At 37.7% G+C, this 23,691-nt stretch overlaps 3 protein-coding genes across 8 annotated transcripts in view; 2 read left to right on the plus strand and 1 right to left on the minus strand.

The window, feature by feature from the left end:
• LOC125801480 (gastrula zinc finger protein XlCGF49.1-like) overlaps positions 1–23,691 on the plus strand; it is a 280,269-nt gene that overhangs the window by 163,062 nt on the left and 93,516 nt on the right. Inside the window, exon 1 of one of the 2 annotated variants that reach the window (XM_049478262.1) lies at positions 23,579–23,603. The exons of the other annotated variant lie outside the window; for it this stretch is intronic. The gene's annotated coding sequence lies outside the window, so the exon portion shown is untranslated. Of the gene's footprint in view, positions 1–23,578; positions 23,604–23,691 lie in introns of those variants that run through there. 2 annotated transcript variants of the gene reach the window in all.
• LOC111197331 (NACHT, LRR and PYD domains-containing protein 12-like) overlaps positions 1–23,691 on the plus strand; it is a 686,367-nt gene that overhangs the window by 96,112 nt on the left and 566,564 nt on the right. The gene's annotated exons all lie outside the window — the stretch shown is intronic.
• LOC125801392 (zinc finger protein 239-like) lies at positions 13,364–19,463 on the minus strand. 2 transcript variants are annotated; one of them, XM_049478028.1, is made up of 3 exons: positions 19,363–19,463; positions 15,904–16,101; positions 13,364–15,783 (listed from the first exon to the last, which is right to left on the minus strand). In XM_049478028.1, exon 3 carries the CDS (start codon positions 15,638–15,640, stop codon positions 14,705–14,707), a length of 936 nt encoding a protein of 311 aa, XP_049333985.1. In that variant the 5' UTR covers positions 15,641–15,783; positions 15,904–16,101; positions 19,363–19,463; the 3' UTR covers positions 13,364–14,704. The 2 variants fall into 2 exon arrangements, with proteins under 2 accessions (XP_049333985.1, XP_049333984.1); XM_049478027.1 differs by lacking the exon at positions 15,904–16,101 and having other exon boundaries at positions 19,363–19,448.

Below are 23,691 nucleotides of genomic sequence, written 5' to 3' on the forward strand. Positions count from 1 at the left end.
CTGTGGAGCTAAAAATCCTCTCATTCACCTTCTCTGCTGCGTGTGCGAAGCTCTAGCTGCAGTTGCGCATTACGACCCTGTTTTACGCCTGATTGATGGACCAATAGGAATGCTTTATCTAGACCAATCAGATTACGGGGTTTGTTTAACCAATCAGAACACTGGGTGGGTCTCTGCAGCTGGGAGTACTGTGCGTGTCGAAAGCCAGAGGGCTCATGCTGAGCTTTCAGCACCTGGACAGCGCCGACAACACAGAGCTGTCAACAGGAGCCTGGCTGAAAATTCAGCACCTGGACAGCGCCGAACCCATGTGACCTGGAAGCAGCAGCACTGATCAGACACGGCTGGCAGCTCATGATCAGCGCTGCCTGAGAGAGGAGAGGGACCTTTAAAAAAGCCACTTCTAGGAGCTCTCAGTTGGGTATGGTTTGGCTGAACCCTGCTCCTCATAACTCTGACTTTTGTTGTTCTCTGCTTTCTAGAGTCAGTGAGTTAGTGGGTTAGCTAAGCTAGTTAGGTTACCTAGTCAGTGAGCTAGTGGGTTAGCTAAGCTAGTTATTATGCCCCAGGGTAAAGCCAAGTAAGTGCTGGTTAAGGTTAACTAGCTAACTCACTGACTAGGTAACCTAACTAGCTTAGCTAACCCACTAACTCACTGACCAGATGACCTAGGTAAACTAGCTAACTCACTGACTAGGTAGGTTAGTGTTCACTAACTAACTAGTTTAATTTAAGCATGGATATTTAGCACACCCCGCTAACATGAGCATCTTAATAGAGTTAAACACTTACTTAAAAAAGAAATATAACATTAAACATACAGTCTGTATGAAATTTAATTGGAAAAGTACCTGCTGGTGCTGCTGTGAGCTGAACCCCGTTCGCTCCGCCATGTTTGGAAGAGCGCTTGAAGCTGGCGGGGTGGGCGTGGTCTGTCTCAGACGAGGGTTCAGGGTAGGTGACCAATAGAGATTAAAGGGGAACGCCTTCTTCTAAGCCCCGCCCACCCGTGAAAAGTGTGCCAAAAATCAGAACCAAAAAAATGAAGCAGAAGCAAAGGAGAGATTCCAGAAGCAAAAGTCTTTAGCAGCAAAATCCACAAAAATCCACAGAAAATCCAAAAAAATCCAAAAATGAAAGCAAAGACTGGCAAAATCCAAACTAAAATAATTTTCAAATAAGTGCAAAGAATAATAAAATAACCAAGTATATTTAAATATATATATTTGATATATATTTTTTCTCTTTTGAATTTGCAACATACATGTTTTACTTTTGATTCTTAAAATTTTGATTGTGGATTTTATTTTTTTACGTAAAACTTTTGGCACAAAATTCACTCCATACAAAGTGCTCGCCATCTGACAACGCCCAAGTAACTATGACTTTACTCGCCTTTGCTGCTACCATGATCTCTGCCCTTGTCACCACTTGTTTTGCAATGCATTTCACTTTCATGGGAGCCTCCCTGTTGTTGGGTGTTGGCCGTGAAAACATTCTGTGGAAACAAAAGACGTAAAAATTAACGTTTCAGCTTCACTCACTACATTGTACTACCCATGATTCAACTATGAAATATGCAAATATTTTGTTTGGTGATTGTTAGAGAGAATAAACCATCACAACATGATGCCATTTCGCTGTCATAATTGATTAAAAAAATATATAACAATATGAAAATAATCTGAAAAAATATATATTTTCATCGTTTGGTAGAGATGAATGGCGTTGTTTCTACCCGGACACTTTAAAAAGCGTTATCGAGGAGGAAATAAGGGCCTTATGGAGAGCCTACCCTCTTCCAATCTCCGCTGTTACATCAGCAAACCTCTAGAGGGAGTCCAAAATGAATGGGGCTGAATGGAGTTAATTATTATAAATATTAAAGCAGAATGAAATTGTTTAAGAGGTGGAATATAGTAAGTGCGCACAGTAAACTATAAGAAGTGCTAAAACTGCTTTCTCTCTTCTATATTGTCTCTCAGCTCTTTTCGCCTCTTTTCAGCAGCTTACAGTCAGTCAATAATGGCTACAGTGTAATATGGCTACAGTGTAATATGGCTACAGTGTAATATGGCTACAGACAGGGGCAATGGTAGTCTAATGGCTAAATTAGGTAAATTAAAGGAGGATAATATAATTTCTAGGATTTTAGTGTTAATTTCAGGGGCATAAGAACATCTGAATGAAGGAGAAAAGCTGAAACTCTGCAACATGAGCTGGGTGAACTTTATAAAAAGAAAGCTGAAGGGGCATTTGTTAGGTCCAGACAAAGATGGATTGGGGGAAAAAATTCTGCATATTTTTTTAATTTGGAGAAATCTCATTTTACAAATAATTTAATCCAGCAACTAAATATTGATGGGGTGGTTACTAAAATAGGATCCTACTAAAATAGGTAAATAATGTCTGCACTTTTACAGTAATGTATATACATCTAGATACTGTGAAAGTTCTGCGGGTGTATTCCTAAATTCTCTGCCTAGTGGTAAATCTATTAATCTATATCAAAAGGAATATTGTGAAGATACTATTATTTTAGAAGAAGTCTTTGAAGTCATCTAAAAAAGATCCACTCCTGCTTGAAAATTGGAGACCCATATGTCTGTTAAATAATGACTATAAAATATTAGCTCTAATATTTGCCAAAAGAATTAAAGATTTGATGGATATAATTATTAATGAAGCTCAATCAGGTTTTATGAAAAATAGATACATTTCAAATAACATTAGATTAATTTTGGATTTGTTAGATTATTCAGCTTTATGCTCTGATAATAATCTTATTCTCTTTCTGGATCTTTATAAAGCATTTGATTCTATTGAACTAGAGACCGACCGATATGGGTTTTTCTAAGGCCGATGCCGATACCGATCATTAGTGGTCAGAGTCAGCCGATGGCCGATGTGACCTGCCGATTTTTAGGGCCGATATGCTATCGTATTATACTTATTTGGCATGCTTAAAATCATACTAGTAAGAGGAGGCACAACAGTTGTAAACTTCACACAATTTATTGAAAATTGAACAATAAAAAAATTTAACATGAATTAAATATAAAATAAATAAATAACCAACTGTCTTAAATATTCAATATAGAATCAAAATAAAAATAAATATGAAAAAAATATATTAGTGCTGCAAACACACTAGTAACAAAGGGCATAGTAGCAACAAAAAATAATGTAAACAAGTTTTACTATTTCACAGTTTCACAGGCATTTTTTATGCTTCTCAATACTGCCAGTTCAAGAAACGGAGGTTGTCATGCAGAAAACACAACTGTTCAGCATGCTCGCCCTTGAGGTTGCTCCTCTTCTTGTCATAAATGTTCCCAATTTCACTAAACACCCTCTCGCTGGGAACCGAGGAAGGGGGTGGACAAAGGAATTTTCTTGCTAGTGGTGCAAGAAGGTGTAGACGGGATGCATTTTGCTTCCACCATTCTAGCGGTTTACCAGTCTGCCTATTTATCACTGGCTCCCGGAGGTGGTGCTGCAGCTGGTCAGATATAAGGTGGTCTTCATCACTCTCCTGAGTAGGAGATCCATGAGGTCCCAAGATGTTGGCATACATTTGGTCAATGACACTGGAGGGACCAGGTACTTCCTCAACTTCCACCCTTCTTTGTTTTGAGTGTGGTCCTTCTTCTGGACTAGTGTTCAGACACAACAGCATGCTCCTCCTTTATCCACCTTTTTGCTTTGTCAAGTGTGCCCTCTGAAAAGACATGGCCTTTATAGCGAGGGTCCAGGAGTGTTGCAAGCACTAGACATTGTGTGTCCTCCAGCTTTTGGAATCTTCTCTGTAAGCTTTGCAGCATTGACTCTCGCAGAGTTTTGATCCCAATTGTGTTTGGCCCATCTGTCTGAAGAATCATCTTCAGCACAGCAATGCTCGGAATGACGCAGGAGATGGAAGCCTCTGACTTGCTCACCTCAAGTGTGACTTCCTCCATAGGCTCCAATGTATCAATTAAATTGGAAACTATGTCCCATTGATCAGGGGATAGAGTGGCAATTTTCCCATACTCTCGAGCGTAGATGTTCAGAGCTCTCTTCTGCTCCACCATTCTCTGCATCATATGAAGTGTGGAGTTCCAGCGAGTGGGTTCAGATTTGAGGATGCTGTGCTCTGGTAGGCCAAGATCTTGTTGAATTTTGTTAAGCTTCTGCTTTGCAAGAACAGAGTGGTTGAAATGTTTGGCGATGTTCTTTAATTTGGCATTAATGTCCAGCACTACTCGCTGACTGTTGATGCCATCATTCACCACTAGCTGTATGGTGTGTGCACTGCAGCTGAGATTAGGTATTTCCGCCAGTCTGAGACCTTTTACCATGTTTGCCCCACTGTCACGGAGAACAAGTAAAACCCTGTCATGGCTGATGTCCCAGTACTCCAGCAGACTGATGAACATGTGACCAATATACTCACCTGTGTGGGAGCCTGACATTGTTTTCGCATTTAGGAGGACTTGCTTCCTGTCCCAGTTGTGGTCAATGAAATGGCATGTGAGACTCATGAGTGCCTCAGTGTCCCCAGACCAACAGTCAGTAGTGAAGGACAAAAAAGGGCCAGCCTCTTCTGAAATTAGTGCTTTGATTTTTTTCTCCACTTTTTCAACTATGCCCTCAAGCATGTTGGTGCGGTAGTGCTTCTCCGATTTTAATTTGTACCTGGGCTCCATTGCAGCCACCAGCCTCTGGAATCCAACACCTGAGACACAAGTGAATGGCAGATTGTCTGTGGCAATCATTTCTGTTATTAATGTGTCTTTTTTTTTTTATCTGATGTCTGAATTTTGCCATTTCCGATGGGCATCAAACATATCTGTTATGGTTGGCTGATGAGGTTGGGAAGTGGATGTAGACATTGCAGCTGCTGGAGCTTTTTGTTGCTGAGCATCATTATAAGCCTGAAGATGATGTACTCTCAGGTGATTCCAAAGGTTTGTGGTGTTTTTATTTGCAGATCCCAAGCTCACATGTACCTTACAGAGCTTACAGATCACCTTACTTGTAGCTGGCTCTGTGTCTGTAAAATGCTGCCATACTGGGTTTTTCTTTTCAGCCATACTGGGATGGTTTCCTTCTGCCATCAGACAGCAATTCCTAAACAGAACAAACATTAAAGGTTAGCATTTTATAGTGACTTTAATGTTACTATATCACTATATGTTAATAAAAAAAATATTAATTTTATTTAGATTGTATTATCCATAACATTTTATTTTATTCATTATATAACATATGTTCTATATACACTATATATTCATGTTTATAGTAGAAATATTATGTTGGCTATTATATAAAATTTACTGTAGGGGCCTACTAATTAACAAATGTATGACTTGTTGCAGTCTGTTAGTCTATTAATTATTCATTTTAATATGTTTAACAGAGTGCAAGAAGACTTCCATAATGTGACAACTTTAGATAGTTACTCCAAAACGGCAAAGCTAATTTCTTCTTCAACTCCATGCAGTTGAAAACGAATGGACATGGGAGGACAATGTTATAAAATGTTCACATTAGGGCTGCAGCTATTATTTTACAAAAATGGGTGACGTTTAAATTAAGAATAAAATTATAAATAATGCAAAAACAGACAGGTGCTGTAATTTAAATATAGCTTTATCTGTTTTTTTTTTCTTCTTCAAATGAGCTCCTTAGCCAGAGAAACGCGTCTCATCAGCTGTACTGGAGGTTCGGTGCGTGAGCGGAAAATGAGTTGAGAAAGCTGAAGAGCGCGGACTTTATAGGTTCAGGATAAAATGAGCTTTTATCAGAAAAGTCTGGAGGGGGTTCTAAAGTAGAACCCGACAAAACAGAAAATTCTGCTCATCGTTTCATTTAATATCTAACAGCGCAAACCGCTTTAAACGGGTGAGTTTTACAGCAGAACAGCAGGAGGCGGCATGATTTAATGTCTGTTTGTAGTGAAGGAAAAAGAGATGTTTTATTTTAACTCCATTATTTTAGAAACTATTTGTTTTATTAATTCGTTTACAATAAAGCTTATTTATATATAAGGAGAAGTACAGTCCTCTAATAATCCTGACTAACCAGTAATTATTATTTCAGCGCAGCTGATGCTGCGAATATCCTTAAACAGTTTTAGTCCTGCACTTTTTCATTTCGTCTAAAAATAATTTAAATACTGAAAATATCAAGTGTTAATTTGATTTTATTTTCTTAGATTTTCGTTTCTGAAGAAGAGACGTCAGTTATTTTATACTAGAGCTTATAGATAGGGCTTGCCTTGCATAGTCAGGGCGCATTCCAAATGCACTCCTGCCATCAACGCTAAGCATAGTTTCGTTTGGAGAGAAATGCTACAACACCGATGCAGTTGAAATTCTATTCTTTTTCAGTAAATGAAGCAACATCACAGATTACTAATCATGAGAGAAAATATAGACTTTGGGACACTGGATTGTAAAAATGGATGCCTTACCCGTTGAAAGTCTTGCTCACTCTTGAAACCTTGCGCTGCGTTCCAAGTAGCTGCCCGCAGATGTGCCGGATTAAAATCGGCGCGGCCAAATAAGAAAATCGGCCGATGCCGATTGATAAAAAAAAAAAAAAAAATCGGCCGATTAAATCGGCTGGCCGATCGATCGGCCTCTATATTGAACATGCGTTTATTTTTCATTCTTAAGACAAATTTGGTTTTGGAGATTATTTTGCTAAAGCTGTCAGAACTATGTTTAATAAAGAAAATTGTTCTGTTAAATTCAAATCCGGCTCCTCACCTAGATTTGAGATACAGTGTGGTATCAGACAAGGCTGCCCAATTTCCCTGTACCCTTTTTTTTTTACTTCAAAATGTTCACATTAAATCAAGCAATTTAAAAGGTATCGCTGTTGCAGACAAGGAAATAGTAATTAGTCAATTATCAGATGACACTGCACTCTTTTTGAGAGACTTTAGTCAGGTACCCAGTGCTATAAGATTGTTGCAGAGTTTCTCAGCAGCCTCTGGTCTTCATCTGAATATTGACAAATGTGAATTATTACCAATAAAAGTCTACCTGGTACAAGAAACTGGCGGCATACCCATAAGGAATAAGTAACATATTTAGGAATTGTTATTTGCAAGAATCAAGAAATGAGAAGTAAAGTCAACTTTGATTTACCTTTCACAAAATGAAGAAGAAATTAAACTGCTGGCTTTTAAGGGACTTGTCTTTAAGATGTAGGGTTCTACTAACTAAAGCTGAGGGAATTTCAAGACTTACCTATGCAGCTTCTTCTTCAGATGTCCCTGACCAAATGGCTAAGACTATTGATAATACTTTATTTATCCTTATGTGGAAAAATAAATTCCATTACATTAAAAAAAAGTTATTATGAATACTTATAAATCTGGTGGCTTAAATTTTCTTAATTTCCCTACTCTTAACAACACTTTTTAAATCAATTGGATAAAACAATTCATCAAAAATCCAAATTAATTATTTGAACTTTAGAACTTTATACCTGCATATATCTTTTCTAAATTAGGAGGACTTAAATTTATCCTACTTTGTAATTTTAACATAGCTAAACTTCCTTTAAAATGATCTAACTTTATCTCACTTACTCCTCACCCATATTTTATTTGGAATAATTATAATATATTATATAAGAACAAATCATTAGTTTTCAGCTGGTGGTTCTCTGCAGGCATTTCGCTGGTAAATCAGTTATTTACCCCCTCCCCCAATTCTTATGTAACTTATATGTATGTTGCTGTATGTTGGTATATTTTGCTTGAATTGTTTCCGTGATTCTCAATAAAAAAAAAAGAAAATCCAATGTTAAGATTTTCTTTATGAACAACCAGCTTTACTTGATTTAATAATTATTATTTTACTGTTTTGTGAGTAATATCTAGCTATGTTGAATCATTTAACTGAGGGCTCTGTGGGAAGAGCATAACCTTTGCGGTTAGCACAGTGGCTTATCTGACAAAAAGAAAAAATCTAGCTATCTTCGTGGCTGTGTAAAATGTAATCACACAGCATAGCTAGCTACATGTTTAGTCACAAAATCAAAGTGTTATCCATCATCAGCAGTATTTAAACAGATTTACTGTTCATGGCATTCACAAAGCTTTATAGGGTACACCAGTTTATCCATTATTTACAGAATTTAACCTCAGCAGTAGTATTTAATGTGCATTAAGTGCAGTACAAAAATGTTCAACCATGTTAAACTTTGGTAGGATAGGTCTGACTGTGGAACATCATCTAAGTGCTTTTTGTAAAATGTCAAATGAGCATTGATGTGCCTTTTGGTTTTTAGTGTTTTGGGTGGAGGAGTCAGAAAGAGGTGGAGCCAGGATTAAGTTGAAGCAGGCGGTGGAGCCAGTAGAGCCATGATGATGAACAAAATTTAGGTGGAGCAAGGATTGGGGCCAGGACAAGATAGTGCAGTGGTTAGGTGGAGCAAGACTTAAGGTGGAGCCTTACTACTCCATTCACTGATTTATGCATCATCAGTAGTATTTAAACAGATTTACTACAATTATATACACCTTAGCAACCACCTGTAATACGTTAGCAACTTTCTAACAACAGCTTAGCAACCACTTTAGAAATTATAGCAACTGCCTAGCAACCAGTTAGCAACCACCTGGAAAACATTAGCAACTGCCTAGCAACCACTTATCAACACATTCCTATATCAGACAATAATTAGCATTCCACCATGTTTTTGAAACATGTTTTTTGGAACTTTTTGGAATTTAACACATCATAACAGCATAGCAACCACTCTTTACACTCTTCAGACAGAAACAGCTTAGCAACCATTTTAACTTTTCAACCTTATCAGCGTACTTTTCCAAGCCAACTTAAAGTTCCTTCACGAACTTTGCCTTTTCTAGTTCGAATTACAGTTTTAATGTGATTTTCAAAATGGTAATTGCGATTTTTCATATTTACATACAGACATTTTTTTTATCTAAAATATGCAAAAACGTTGCTCAATTCTTAAGCGTTTATCATGTTTTAGGAAAGCAGCCAGGTAAGTCTGCGATTTCCCGTGGTGAAAAATAGTGTAATATGTGACTGTGTTGCTAATCAGTCGTGTAGTGTGAAAGTCTAGCCAACTGAACAACTCATAGTTACACATAACTACAACTCACAATTAAAACGTGACGATATTTATAAAATGTCTCGCGGGAAGAAAAATCAGTTTAGTGTGGACTTTTTAAGAGGGATCTGGCAAACCAGTAGTGATACAGTGAGTGTGGTCGCTGAGCAGTGAGAGCAGCTCTCAGCAGAAGATGAAAATTCGGACGTTTGTATACAACAGAGGTCACTAATGCAACCGAACCCAAACGCACCCGAACCTACTGAGAAGGACTTAAAGGGGACATGAAACATTTCAAGTATTTTGTATAATCCACAAGATGTATTTTCACTCTAACAAATCTGATAATTTAAAAGTTGTCAGTGAAGCGGAATTAAAATAATAAGCAATCTAAATGTAATTTTTTTAAGTAAGGGTAGGGATGAACGATTTTGGAAAATAATCTAATTGCAATTTTTTATCTATAAATTGCGATTGCGATTTAAAATGCGATTTTTTTTTGTCTTCAAGTATTTTTCAACAACAGAAGCAATAAATCAATCTGTTTAATAATAAACAATGTCAGATTTATTTAAAGCACAGAAGCAAAAAAATCTATGCTTTTCCTTTATCATTTGTTTTTTTTTATAGAAAAATAAATAGATAAATAGCTTTTCCTTTTCACCATTTTTTTTAATTAGGAAAAACAATAGATATACAAAATTTAACTGCTCTCCAGCTAGTAACATCATGAAAAATGAAAGTGCAAAAAACATAAAGAGAATCTGCTTTAACCAACTCGTTATTTTCTGTATTTGAAGATGCAGCACTGGTCGTTGGCATTTTAGCCTTGCAAATACCACACAAGGCTTTGAGGTGTTTTTTTAAATGCTGAAAAAGGTTTGTAGTGTTACCTCGCGTAGTAGCAACAGTAGCAAGGCACGTTTAGCACAGTACCTGACGTTGAGCAGCATCTTCTTTTTTAAAGCCAAAGTAATTCTACACAACTGATGTGTTCCTTCGAGCCTGAAGCCATTGTGCAACAAGGGCGTGTTCACACCTGTAGTTCGTTTCTAATGAGTTCGTTTACTTGGAGCGTTTTCTTGCTCTGTTCGGTCTGGTTTCCCACAGGCATAAATGTAAACGCACCAAAATGCGCATCAATAAACCACGCGAGCAGCCTGTGTCTTCTGATTGGTCAGAGCTGTCTGACACGGGAGTACATTAAATATAAATATACTAAAAAAGTAAATACAGCGAGAAGATTTTGTGTTCCAGCGCAAATATCTGTGCTTTAACACTGAACGCTGCACTTTCAAACACAGTGTATTATGTATTTATACATAATAAACAGAGTTACGTGGCTGTGAGCAGTGAATGCAGCGCAGATTTATACATAATAAACAGAGCAGTGAATGCAGCGCGTGCATGGACACAGTATTTGTTCACAGCTGTGGTAATTAGCGTTATCTAGCTAATATATTAGTTTAAACTATGCTTGCTTTTTTAGCAGTTTAGCTCAAATAAATGGCTTATATTTAATAGCTGGATCCGATCGAGACCGGATCACGTTCTCACCACAAGCAAACCGCTCCAGAGTTCGTTTGGTACTGGACCGAGACCACCTCCTCTAGCTGGTCTCGGTCCGGTTCTTTTGATCCGCACCCCAGTGCGATTACTGTTTTTACACCTGCTCAATCGAACCGCACTAAAGTTACAAACGGACCAGAGTTCGTTTTAACCGGACCAAATAGTGCTGGTGTGAAAACGCCCTAAAGTGCGCTGTGTTGGCTTCACTTCTCCACCTCCCTGCCTTCTGCTCAGTTATGCTCCGCTCGTCCTCGGCTTGGCTCGCTCCCAAGTCACGTGACCAGTCAAATCGCAGCCAGTGCGGTTAGAGAATCGCGTTTTAAAATATCGCGAGATTATCGCAAATGCAATTAATCGTTCAGCCCTAAGTAAGGGCAGCGCCATCTTGTCCCAGCGCCGAAAGTGACGTCACAAGGTTGGTTCTCGAACGCCTCACTACTATAATCTATGAGTCTACTGTAAATTAATTCCTCATTAGATAATAAAATCTAAACCAAAACTCAATGCAGAGCGGAGGGGGACTTTTGTATTGCCCCTGTGTGTAGTAATACTGGGAGTAGTGAAATTTAATAGGGTGAGGAATGAGAAATATTTACTTTCACTTTCATACCTCGCCTCTGACAGCTGTTCTTCAGCGGTGGCTAGCGGCGCTGAAGCGCGAGAATCCTCCGGTTAGCTGCAATGCTAGGGGTTAGTGGCGAGCACTTTCTAGACCAGGACTATGTGAAGGAGAGGGGTTTGAGTCAGGAGCATTAGCGCCGGATAAATAAGCTGCAGTCCAAGGCTTTTTTCCTCCGTTTTTTATTTTTCCTCTGATCAGCTGGGATGTACAGACCGTCCGACTGAGGGTAACGTTACTATGAGAGCAGCAGCTGTGAGCCGAACGGAACGAGAACAACGCGCTCACCCAGCAGAGCAGCGAGAGGTACCGTTACCGAAAGTCTAGATGAACTGACAAATAAAAAGATAACATAGCTAGCGTTAGCTACTTATCTAGCTATCTTACCATAGCTAGCCAACGCTAGTTAACTAGCTAACGCTAACTAGATAAAGCTAAGTACCCAGTAAGCTTTGTAACTTCTAAACTGAACGGTTTATCAACCAAACAGCGACTGTGTGTTTCAATATCCACTTAAATCATGTACGTTTTATTCAGTCTTAATGAACTCTGGACTTTACATGTTAAATAGCTAAATGTATATAAACTAGCTGGTTAACTGGATGGCAGTACCTGCTGTGGACGCGCTGCAGGGTTTCAGCACGGCTCCATGTAGAGAGAGAATAGACACCTCCAAAAACGTCTCTCTCTCAGAAAAGCATCTGGAAAGTTCTGCTCAGGTTTATACAGGAAAGATCTCTGAGTAAATGCTCCATGTTAGCCTAGTTCAGCTTCGTCTTCATCCATAATCTCCACAAACAACAAGCTCTTTTACGCTAGCTCTGTAACTGGGCTCTTAAACCAACCAACCTCGTGACGTCACCAGTGCTGCACGGGCAACATGGCGGCACCCTAGCTCAAATGTAACAAACATAAATATATTATAATTTAGTGTGTAAACATTTTATATAAAAAATCCCCCCCCCCCCCCAAATAAATTCCATTATATTTAATCCCTTAGAAAACTTGTACAAACTGAAATGTTTCATGTCCACTTTAAATATGTGGGCCCACTCTAAAGAATACACTCATAAAGAACAGAATTATAGATGAAATGAACAGAACTAAACGGTGCAGGTCTGGTTCGGAGCTTAATGTCCGCTTTACTCTAACGAGCAGAAATAAGAGTTTCAGATTTACCTCAGATTCAGTGAATATGAGCGGGAGCAGAGCGCGGGGTCCTGCAGCACGGAGCGTTTTCCCTCAGAGGAACTCTGATCCACGCGGGGACACAGAGCGCTCTCTGGTTAGCAGTGTTAGCGGTCCTGGTGTTCAGTGGAGGCGGAGAGAGCGCGAGTCAGTCCGGGGAACAGTCTGTCGGAGCGGCGCTGCAGCGGAGAGTTCACGGCTAGCGCAGAGCAGCTAATACACGAGGCTAAACACAGCTAGCCGAGCTGGCTAAGCTAACAGTGCTAACAGAACTTTACTTATAGAGAGATTATCCCAGCTTTATCCACCAGCACACTCTCAGTATGGACTTCAGTGTCCTTAAAATTACCGGTTAGTTTAATTAATACTGATTATTAGTGAATTTAGTTCAGCCTGTGAGGAACTTTATCCTCCTCGCCTCTCCCGCGCTGCTACTCCCGCATCTCCGCTGTTCTCTCTCGTCCCGTGGGCGGGCCTGTTCCAATCCTCTACTCCACCCTCACCTGTACACTTCTCCCCTCAATAGATCCCTTAATCACTTTTAAGTGACCTTCTTGCATTAACACAGAAAATAAATGAAATATGTACTCTGTACTGCTTTTCTTTTCTTTTTAAACTATTTACACCAATACAATGACTATTTTGAACAATAATAATAGTCAGTAAAACATGAAATGCTTTGTTTATACATTTGGTCTGTAAAATAGCAAATGCTGTGTTTGGATATTTAACTAGACTAGCTACAAATAATAATGGTCGGTAAAACAGGAAATACTTTATTAGGACATTTACCTACACTAGCTACCAATAACTATGGTCAATAACTCAAATGTAGAATTTGGTAATTAAGTGTAGTTGGTGAATGACTGCTCTTCAAAAAAACAAAATAATACAACCCACAAGCACTCACAATAAAGAATTTTATAAACATATGAATACAAGTTAAACACATGTTACTCTACCTTTGGAAGTAATTGTATATTTTTTAAGCCTGAACCATTAAATGGAATGAATTTCAATCTTAAATTGACTATTATGTTTCACTTCAACAAAAATCCATTTCACACTGGATTTCTCCGTTGGGCGCCTTTGAGTATTTAACAAGTAATAACAGAAGACAATCTCAGGCCTATAGGTTTCATGTCAAACTTATGTTGAGAAAACACAATGAGATTGCAGATCTGCAATCTAAAAGTAGTTTAATAAAAGAGGTGAAACAATAAAAAGATAATAGTTTGTAGAGGATAAAAACAATTAAGAAACTAAATGATTTGGACATTCTTAATAAATTTGGAGATTAAAAAACCTTCAGCAACATATAATATTCAATAAGAAAAAGACAAGAGAGTATAAAACTTGAGTAATACAACACAACCAAATATGCTTCTATGGTAACAGATTTTTAACCAGAACGACTGAACCATAGACCAACAAGAACAGCAGCAGAGGGAATGAATGAGCCTGCAACCTTACTGCACTAGACAAGTCTGGAGGGGGTTGATTTCAGTATGGGAACTACAGCTGGAGCGTTTTATTTAACCTCTGTAAAGGATTTTGTTGGCCTCTCTGCGGGGTCTGGATGCTCCTCCGGTCCACACAGCAGTACCTGGCACAGTGTCGTCTCTTTGTGGATCTGGGTCTCACTTTTGGGAGCACTCTCTCTGGAATTCCTCAGGTGGTGTTTTCACTTCTTCTTTCATACAGATGGGCCTAGTGGTTAATAGCATTAAGCTAAGCTATGCTAAGGGGAACTGAGGACGGCTTCCACAGAGTGAAAACAGAGATACTAGAAATTAATAGAAATAATCAAATCTGCATATACTAGTAAATAAATTAAAAGCATTTAAATCATAAGCAAATCATAAGAATATTTGGTCCTAAACATTTAGTTGCAAGCTAATAATCCTCCTCTACTCCTAACAACTATGACATCTAAATTTTACAGACTAAGTTTTTTCCCTTCTTCAGAACTGAACTACTACAGTAACTACCCTAAGCACTGAGCTGTGTCTCACAAAGAATGTCCTGGAACATCTAACATACGAGAAAACATAACATGGAATTCAATAAACATCATCTCTGGATAAGATTCATTTTGCAGAACCTGTAAAACCCATTGTTAAATTCAGTTTTCTGGTGGAACGTGTCCCAAGTGATTAAGTTAAACATTTGTGTAAGATAAGGTGTTCCGTCTGAAAGGATTACGATTCGCACTTTTAATTGAAACAGATTTGGGATAGTTTTCTATCATTTGTGAATGCGCTGGTGTTTTTTGAGATTACTCTTTGTAGTAAAACTCTTCCCACAGTCTGAACAGTAATACGGTTTCTCTCCTTTGTGAATGCGCTGGTGATTTTGAAGAACACTCTTTTGATTAAAACTTTTCCCACAGTCTGAGCAGTGATTCGGTTTCTCTCCTGTGTGCATCCGCTGTTGGTTTTTGAGATTACTCTTTTTAGTAAAACTCCTCCCACAGTCTGAGCAATGATATGGTTTCTCTCCTGTGTGAATGCGCTGGTGTTTTTTGAGATGACTCTGTTGATTAAAACTCTTTCCACAGTCTGAGCAGTGATACGGTTTCTCTCCTGTGTGAATGCGCTGGTGTATTTTGAGATCACTCTGTCTAGTAAAACTCTTTCCACAGTCTGAGCAGTAATACGGTTTCTCTCCTGTGTGAATGCGCTGGTGTTTTTTTAGATTACTCTGTTCAGAAAAACTCCTCCAACAGTCTGAGCAGTAATACGGTTTCTCTCCTGTGTGAATGCGCTGGTGTTTTTTTAGATTACTCTGTGTATTAAAACTCTTCCCACAGTCTGAGCAGTAATACGGTTTCTCTCCTGTGTGAATGTGCTGGTGGTTTTTGAGACTACTCTGTTGAGTGAAACTCCTCCCACAATCTGAGCAGTGATACGGTTTCTCTCCTGTGTGAATGCGCTGGTGTTTTTTAAGAGTACTCTGTTTAGTAAAACTCCTCCCACAGTCTGAGCAGTGATACGGTTTATCTCCTGTGTGAATGCGCTGGTGTACTTTGAGAGTACTCTGTTTAGTAAAACTCTTTCCACAGTCTAAGCAGTAATATCGTTTATCTCCTGTGTGAATGCGCTGGTGGTTTTTGAGAGTACTCTGTTTAGTAAAACTCTTGGCAGAGTGCTGATGTTTCTCCATGTTGGGACTTGGCTTCATTTGTCTGTTAAATGTATCAAACAATTTCTGTGTGTTCTGGAGATTCTTCTGGACGGCTTTTGCTTCACCTCTTTCAGCAGTTTAACATTGCTCTTTGTCGTTCCTGGTTGTTGGTGATGAATTTCAGGAGAATATTTTCATTTCTGGAAAAAACAAAGAAAAATGCCATTGAATATTAAAATAAAAGCAGGTCAATTAACTGAAGAGAACTGCCTAAATCAGTTACACTATACTGATAAAACTACTGGGACATCTTCATTTACCATAAAAGCTTCTGTACTTTTATCCCAGTCGAAGTCCATAGTGTAAGGGGGTGTTGGTGGTCCTCCTGCCACTGGAAGAAGGCCACCTTTTGTCACTCACAATAATCAGTCTGACATCTGTTTACTGCCTTTATAAGGACTGCCCACTGTTTAGACAGACAATCTTGATTCTGTTTTGGTCTTACTGGAAGCTGAGAACTTAAAGAAAGAAAGAGAGTGATGTTACCCTTTAATCTGAAGCTTTGAGGCGTGTGCCGATAAAACGACATTGGTTTGTATCACTCTGCTGATAGATTCATTCTACATTGATCACGTGACCAATGATGTCCAAAGCTTTTTCCTTCACACCAATTTATAAAACATTCCTGATTTTTTTAACTCCTGATAACATTATTCTCTTGTCCTGACTCTTTCCTATTTTTATGTTCTAGAAATTAGATAATATTACTTTTTTCCAGACGAGGGACCGAAAGACATAAATCCTTGGGTTTTACAGATTGAGTGGGTCGATGACGAGGCAGAGAGCTCAGGACAAGATTGGCTAACATTCTCTCTCACAAGGAAACCCGGGTGCTTTTTAATTATTTTATTATAATAAATGTTCTTTTATTCAAAGTACAGTATCAGTGGAGACTTATTTTATGCATCTACATACCATCACAGCTCCAGAAATTACATTTTAATTAGGGGTGTGACGAAACACTAATGTCACAAGACGGGACACGATAATGGGTTCACGAGACGAGATTAAAAAATACAATTTTAAAGAAAACTTCAAAAATTACAAATGTTTTTTGTTTTATTTGAAAAAATCATATAACGCAATCTTAACAGACTGGTTTCTCTCACATTGATTCTATAAGAAATAGAAATAAGAATAAAAATAAAACTTATATAGTGCAAACCACAACCAGTCATATTAAGACTATGGTTTGTGTTTTTTTTCCCTAAATATCTTGTAATTTAACTATGCATAACCATAACCAGTCATATTATCATAGTGCAAACAGAGACAGAACATGTTTTTAAATACAGTACAGAGCTAAGGGATTATTAGTACAACTGCGTATGAAACAGTCACCTGTAGGATTTATTTACAGTATTTATATATGGTTTGTGTCTTGTTGGTCACTCTGTTACCATTTATTGTTTCCACTGGAGCCAAAATGCAGCCAGACATACAACTAAAAAGTAGCAGAAGCATCTTCTATGCAACTGCCTGTATATTCCTCTTCTGTTAAGAGCTGCTCTCACAGCTCAGCCACCACACTCGTTGCTATCACTACTGTGTTGCCAGATCCCTCTTAAAAAGTCCACCCTAAACTGTTTTTTTTTCCCTCACAAGATCTCATGCCTCAGGATTTCGTCACACCCCTAATTTTGTAACCCCTAAATTTGTATCTTTAAAATAAAATATAAAAAGAAACGCAAATGGATGGATGTCGGACAATGCAGCGTCTTTTTATGTCTGAAGTGCAAGAAATGCTGATTTGATGCCTTGGCTGGCCACATTATCTTACTAAGAAGGAAGTGCAGGAAAGTTTGTATCCAAATTAAAAGAATAAAATATGTCCAGACTTGGTGACAGTACAAAAACATTGGTAACATTAGCCAGCTAGATAACATTAGATACTTGGTTAAAAAAGCTCTGGAAACACTGGCTAGCTAGATAACATTAGATACTTGGTTAAATAAGCACTAAGAACATTGGCTAGCTAGATAACATTAGATACTTGATTAAAAAAGCACTGACAACGTTAGCTAGCCAGGAAATGTTAACTACCGGTTAATAACGCCGGTAACATTAGCTAGCTGGCTAACATAAGTACTTTGGTCCCCTATTATGGGCCAGTTCTGCCAATTAAATAGTTCTCTTTTTCTCTTTGCCAGACGCGTTAAGGAAACACATCAGCTCCCACTGTAGATGAACACTTAAACACTATTCCCACATTTAAAAAAAATCACATCATAAAACACTTTACAATTGCTAACACTTTTTAAAATCTCTGCATAAAAAGCTGTGTGGAGCAAGCACAGCATATTTTTTCATGTACCACAAACGATATAAAAAATATTGAATAACAAGAGCAGTTTTGTTAATAGAATACAGCTACTTACATTAATTTTGTAGGTAAGTTAATGTTTTAGCCACCTTTAGCTAACCTAACCAATGCTATCTAGATAACTAAGCTAAGCTAGCAGGCAATTCCAAACAATAAAATACTATTAGCAGCCTGAATGTCTTAAACACATTAAATTTGTGATGAGTTGTTGTTATATAGCCTAAACGGGAGGATAATGTACAAGCTGTCTGTAATGGTTCATATTTTTCCTTTATAATTAACTTTAGCTGTTAGGTGTGGTATTGGTAAGAACACTGGCTTACTAAGCGAGCTGAATGTGTCCCAAAATGCTTTGCGGGTCTCGCTACTAAGCAACAGACAGCCGAAGAAATGGAGCGGACAGCGAGCCATTAGTGTTGCCAAATTCTTACAGAGGGATTCAGATAAAAACAATTCACTGGGTAAAACGTGTTTCAAATCCACAAAAATACTGAGAAAACCACCCAAACAGCTGATGTTCGTCATATTAACAATATAACAGGGTTTATTCCAACATAATCTTAATTAAAATACCATAAATATCTTAAATACCACTGATTACATAAAATGATATTTAAATGGAGTTCAACTGCATATTTGTACTATATGTTTTGTGCCTTGTATCATTGGACACATGAAAGAAAAACGTAAAAAACTACATAAAAACAACAACAAGAAATAACTTAAAAAGCTCTGTCTCTGCCGAGTTCAATTTCCAAACTCTTTACACTTGGTAGTTTTGTTCACCTGTCAAACCACAGCGTTTTCTCCAAACAATTTCAGACACAACTTGACATTTGGCATGAAACCACCCAATCTGGCAACAGAGCGAGCCGCTGCACGCTGATATTTTTAAGATTTCCTTCATGTAGTTCAGTAATGTGAGGATCATCTTTTAAACAGCGTAAATATAACAAACAGATAAATTACCTCATAATCAGCTCAGAGCTTCACTATCTTTAATTCAGAGCTCAGTTCAGTGTGTTTATGGAGATTTAAACACGGCTCAACCCCTCTCTCACCTGTGTGTGTTTAAGCGACCTGTGCTGGCGCATGATAATGATGAGTTAGTGTCCGAATTCACTCCTGTTTTACCACTGATTAGTGAACTACTTATTATCTCCCTACATAGTGCAACACTAATGAGGGAGTAGGGAGCCATTTCAGTCATTTGCAAGCTAATGATGCTAATGCTCCTGCCGGTAAATCTAAGTTTACTGTAAATAAACACTTTACACCCAAATAAACAGTTTTCAGAGAGAAGTCTGTGTAGATTAACATCCAGCGCTCACTTACCTTTGAGAGAGAGAGAGAGAGAGAGAGAGAGAGAGAGAGAGAGAGAGTAATTTCTCCATACCTTCTGCAGCTGATCCTGCTTTTCCTCCGCTCCAGCTACAGACCCCGGGAGCTAAGCCTCATCCGGGTTATGTAGAGCCCCGCCCCCTCCCCCGCTACATCACATTATACCCCATCACCGCTAGAGGGAGCCCGCGAGGGAGTCCTCAATGCATGGAGCTGAATGGAGCTAAACAGCTAAAACTCTCATTTAAAACACTGTATAACTACTTCTCTGGGGTTTTCCTTTAATTTTACAAAGTAGAACAAAGTATTTCACTAAAATAGGAAAGAAAACAAACCCGTTTATTTCCATTTTCTACAACAAATGTTTTTATTCAGTAGATTTGCATTACTGCTACAGATGTTGGAGTTACACACAGAGCTCGTTTTAAAGGATTAAAACTGCAGTTTAAAAGCTTTAATAATTATCTCTGTGTGACAGAACGGGTCTGCCAGGCTTAGTTTTTCTGTTTTCTAACTCCCCAAAACATAAAATACCGTTCTGCCCCTGTTTAGTACTCACTATTTTAGTTATATGCTAGCTTGGCCATTTACAAAATGTTTAAATAATTCTTACTCTTACTGTAGGATTTTGCTAAGCAGAGACAGATACTTTGGACATAATCTTTCATACTTACATGGGGTAGCAGTTGTGGTGCTATGTTGTTTGGTCAATTTTTATGTGTAGAAGTGGACATTTTTAGCAGTCCCATTTAAAAGAGGCCCACAACCCTGGCAAAGTGTGACACTCTGCTATAATATAATAGTTGTTGTAGTTGTTCTGTAGTTGTTCTGTTTTAAGTACATTATTACAATTTTTTATTCTAAAAAGTATCAAAAATTAATACATTTTTATTTTGCTAAAATACATTTTTTATACGTTTTTGTACATTCAAAATTCTTTTGAGTGGCTTGAGATTCAGAGCAGATTCTGAAGTGAGTTTTTTCCTCTATAGAGATTCTCTGATTGCTCCTGTACAACTCCAACAAATAGCACTTACTAATTACTATGGACAGATCAGTGCTGTTGTTAGAGCACCAATTGTGACATTGATTCCAGTAGAAACTTTTTTTAAATCTAAATTTCATTTAAAATATTATGGTTACATTTTATTTGCATTTACCTTCTTGACGTCCTGCAGGTTCTTGAAAAGGAGATCGTACTGCAGCAGATCTTGTTTGTTGCTCACCTTGTGTAAAGTCTTATTATTTATGTATTCTGGAAGCTTTCCATAAATTGAGGTCATTCACACCTACTCCCTGTAAAATCACTCTCTGACATCACAATGGACCATCCTGATTTCTGTATAGAAGAGTACTTCACACTTGTAAAAGCATTTTAAACTTCATATTCAAATATCAGTTTAAAACTAACAGTTATAAAATAAAAAGGATTTGTTCAATAGTTTATTTTTTAATAGGATGATAAAAACATTTTTGACTTTCCAAAATGAGTCCAGCAAGAATTCTCATTCTGCTACAAAATATTAGCTAATGTTTACACTATTTTTTGTACATATTAAAGGAAGAAGTTACTGGTGTTGGAGAATACTTTGTCCAGATTATATCTGGTATCTGGTTTTGTATAGAAATATGAGACAAACACCTCTGGTTGCTTGAGTCACTAAAAAACTACCCCAACAAATAGCACTTACCAAATTTTACTCAAAGATCAGCTCTATTTTTACAATTGTTAACAATTGTGACATTTCTTTTTAACAATTTCTTCGATACAAAGATCCATTAGAACTAAGAAATCTTCAGGATTCTTTCAATATGTAAGAGTGCTTTACACCAAGAAACCCTATGTTAACAAATAATTCTTAATATCATAGTACTATTGGTATATAATATAATGAATTCATGTAGTTCATATTTTATTTAAAACTGAATAATAAACTTTAATTACTGAAAATGAACCGAATAAGGCGAGCTTTCACTTAATTGAACAATAGTACCATTTTAACTACCCCAAAGAGAAGCACGTACTCCTTGTATTAAATAATCAATGCTTCACTTTGTGATAGTCACCATGGATATTTAAACAATTTTGTACTGACAAAATTTACCATGCAAGTTAACACTGTTCAAAAATGTACACCAAATTGATAAAACCTTTTTAACACTGTGTAATAAATGTTGTACCAGATGGACTTGGTCCTCACTGTTGATGGTAAACTTGTTTTTACCATTCTATCAACAAACAAACTCAATTAATTCATTTAAAACTGATATTTGCATATGAAGTTTCAAAAGTACCCTTCTCTACAGAATTCAGGATGGTCCATTGTGATGTCAGAGAGTGATTTTACAGGGAGTAGGTGTGAATGACCTCAATTTATGGAAAGCTTTCAGAATACATAAATAGTAAGACTTTAGACAAGGTGAGCAACAAACAAGATCTGCTGCAGTACGATCTCCTTTTCAAGAATCTGCAGAACATCAAGAAGGTAAATGCAAAGAAAATGTAACCATAATATTTTAAATGAAATTTAGATTTTTTAAAAAGTGTCTACTGGAATCAATGTCACAACTGGGGCTCTAACGATGACACTGATCTTTCCATAGTAATTAGTAAGTGCTATTTGTTGGAGTTGTACAGGAGCAAGCAGCAATCAGAGAATCTCTATAGAGAAAAAACTCACTTCAGAATCTGCTCTGAATCTCAGTCACTCAACAGAGTCTGGAATGTATAAACAACAGTATACATTTTTATTCTAAAAAGTATTAAACATTTATAAATTATTATTTTTTAGCAAAATAAAAATTTATAATTGTTAGATACTTTTGTTGTAAAAAAGAAAATGAAAGATGGGTCCACACCCACCCCTCATCCGGGGTACAACTCCCCTACGTGTTCGTTTGATAGAGAGAGTCGTAGACAGGTGGAGTGAAGTTGAAAGCAAACCAAGTATTTATTACTGAGCTCAGGAGAACCAACACATACAAGACATTTAACAGCCGTCCTAGTAAAAGTTCTGACCCCCCTCTGATCTGACTCCATGTTTATACCCCAAATGATGTGAAACCTGCTGATGAGGCGTTGCTAAAATCATCTCATGTTAGTATGCATAATTTCACGTGTTAGTACTCCGTTTCACGTGTCTGACCGGACCACTAGTGTTTGACCTTGACTGTGTCCAGCCAGAACTGAACATTGTGGCATTATCTGTATGTGTGCGTCACTCCCCGCTTTGAAGCAGCGGTTTTAGGGAGGCACCCACACACAGGGAAGGCCGCTTTGTCCGAGAGCCTCCTCTGTAGCAATTTAATTCATACAGAGTGTACCAGTCGAGTTCATACAGAGTGTACCAGCCGATGATTGATGGCCGTTAGTTAGGATCATGCAGCGACCGAGATGCCTTAAGCGTGAGCTACACCAGTCACACAATAGATTTCATATGTTATATGCTAATATGTTAATACACGTGGTTAGTACGCAATACAATAGATCCTATGTGTTAGTAAATGCCTTATGTATCATGTGGGTTAGTTTGTCATATAATAGAGTCTGTGTTAGTTACATGCCTGATCAAGCAAAGTTTAACTATATGTGTAAAGAATATATATTGTGAGTATTGGTTAAACTTCTATATAAATGTGTATAAAATACAATGTGAGTATTGGTTAATCTTCCATATAAATGCGTATAAAATACAAGGTTTCACACAATGATTATGTAATTATAGATGCTAAAGTTAAGTAATCATAATTGAAAGATATTTGTCAACACACCCAAGGTATAATAAACGGTTACTCTTCACTTTATAGAATAAAAAAAAACTTATTTCCTTAAAACAGAACAACTACAACCATTTCATCACTGCAGAGATTATTAAATTATTAAAGCTTATAAACTGCAGTTTTAATCCTATTAAACAATGTTCTGTGTGTAACTCCAGCATCAGTAGCAGTAATGCTAGTGAATTTACTGAATAAAAAACATTAGTTGTAGAAAATGGAAATATAGGGGCACGTTTTATTTTCTATTTTAGTGAAATACTTTGTTCTACTTTGTAAAATTAAAGGAAAACCCCAGAGAAGTAGTTCTACAGTGTTTTAAATAAGAGTTTTAGCTGTTTAGCTCCATTCAGCTCCATGCATTGAGGACTCCCTCGCGGGCTCCCTCTAGCGGTGATGGGGTATAATGTGATATAGCGGGGGAGGGGGCGGGGCTCTAGATAACCCGGATGAGGCTGAGCTTCCGGGGTCTGTAGCTGGAGCGCCGGAGTAAGAGCGGGATCAGCTGAACTACAGAAGGTATGGAGAAGTTTCTCTCTCTCTCTCTCTCTCTCTCTCTCTCTCTCTCTCTCTCTCTCTCTCTCTCTATAAAAAATATCAAATAAAT

This window comes from Astyanax mexicanus, chromosome 4 (assembly GCF_023375975.1).
Source record: "Astyanax mexicanus isolate ESR-SI-001 chromosome 4, AstMex3_surface, whole genome shotgun sequence".
NCBI lineage: Eukaryota > Metazoa > Chordata > Actinopteri > Characiformes > Acestrorhamphidae > Astyanax > Astyanax mexicanus.